This window comes from Trichomonas vaginalis, chromosome III (assembly GCF_026262505.1).
Source record: "Trichomonas vaginalis G3 chromosome III, whole genome shotgun sequence".
Lineage (NCBI taxonomy): Eukaryota > Parabasalia > Trichomonadida > Trichomonadidae > Trichomonas > Trichomonas vaginalis.
In genome coordinates this window covers 26,339,946-26,340,882 of record NC_067205.1, presented here as the reverse complement: position 1 = coordinate 26,340,882, position 937 = coordinate 26,339,946, and the positions used below count along the sequence as shown (strand labels likewise).

Here is a 937-nt window from a genome sequence, read left to right as displayed (position 1 = left end):
AATCTATCTAGGTAGCAAGATATGCAGGCCAACATGATGAATTCTCACTCAAATTATGTAACCATGAAAAATTAAGAAAAAATATCTTCAGATATTGAGATTTTCAAAATTTAGATATGTACTTTTGGTATAAGATATTGAGAAAAGATCTATAAAGAAAATTTGTAAATTAGGAAAGTTTACTCATGGAGGTAGACAATTTAGTTAGCCTTCTGGAAGTATTCCTTAGAAGCCTTTGGTGTTGGCTTGATTGTAGCATCACCTTCATCGTGCCACTTGGCTGGGCAGACTTCGCCGTGCTTAGCAGCGAACTGGTAAGCCTTGACGAGACGGATGATCTCATCAACATTACGGCCAACATCTGGATGGTTCATCTGGACATGGCGGACAATACCCTGTGGATCAATGATAACTGTGCCACGAAGATCATGGCCAGCATCTTCCATGTAGAAGCCGTAAGCCTTGCCAACCTTAGCACCAAGGTCGCCAATAAGTGGGTACTTGATACCACCGAGGCCACCCTCCTTACGTGGTGTGTTGATCCAAGCAAGATGGGAGTAAACTAAGTCAACGGAAACACCGAGGACTTCAGCACCGAACTTCTTGAATTCTTCGTACTTGTTGGAGAACTCAATGATCTCTGTTGGGCAGACGAATGTGAAATCAAGTGGGTATGAGAAGAGAACAAGCCACTTGAAGTCCTGATCAAAATATTGTTATTTATTTAAATGTTTTCTATTAATTTGATGAGACATTGGAATTAAAACTTAATTTTCTTTTAATTATATGCAAAGAATCACGATGCTGTTAAAATATATTAATATGATTTGAGATTATCTAATTTTTCGGGGCGCGTAAAGGGTTGGCGTCCTAAGGCGTCCTGATGTAAACTATTCAATTTTTGAGAAGTTTACACCATAATTGAATAGTTTATGGC

General features: G+C 38.7%; 1 protein-coding gene across 1 annotated transcript, besides 1 other annotated feature; it reads right to left on the bottom strand.

The window, feature by feature from the left end:
• Positions 1-266: 266 nt before the first annotated feature.
• Positions 267-707, bottom strand: TVAGG3_0768090 (peroxiredoxin protein; the record flags this gene model as incomplete). Its single annotated transcript, XM_001281208.2, has 1 exon — positions 267-446. A coding segment is annotated over one exon (180 nt), but the record flags the coding sequence as incomplete, so codon positions are not given.
• Positions 708-848: 141 nt separating this feature from the next.
• Positions 849-937: part of a mobile genetic element that runs on past the window's edge.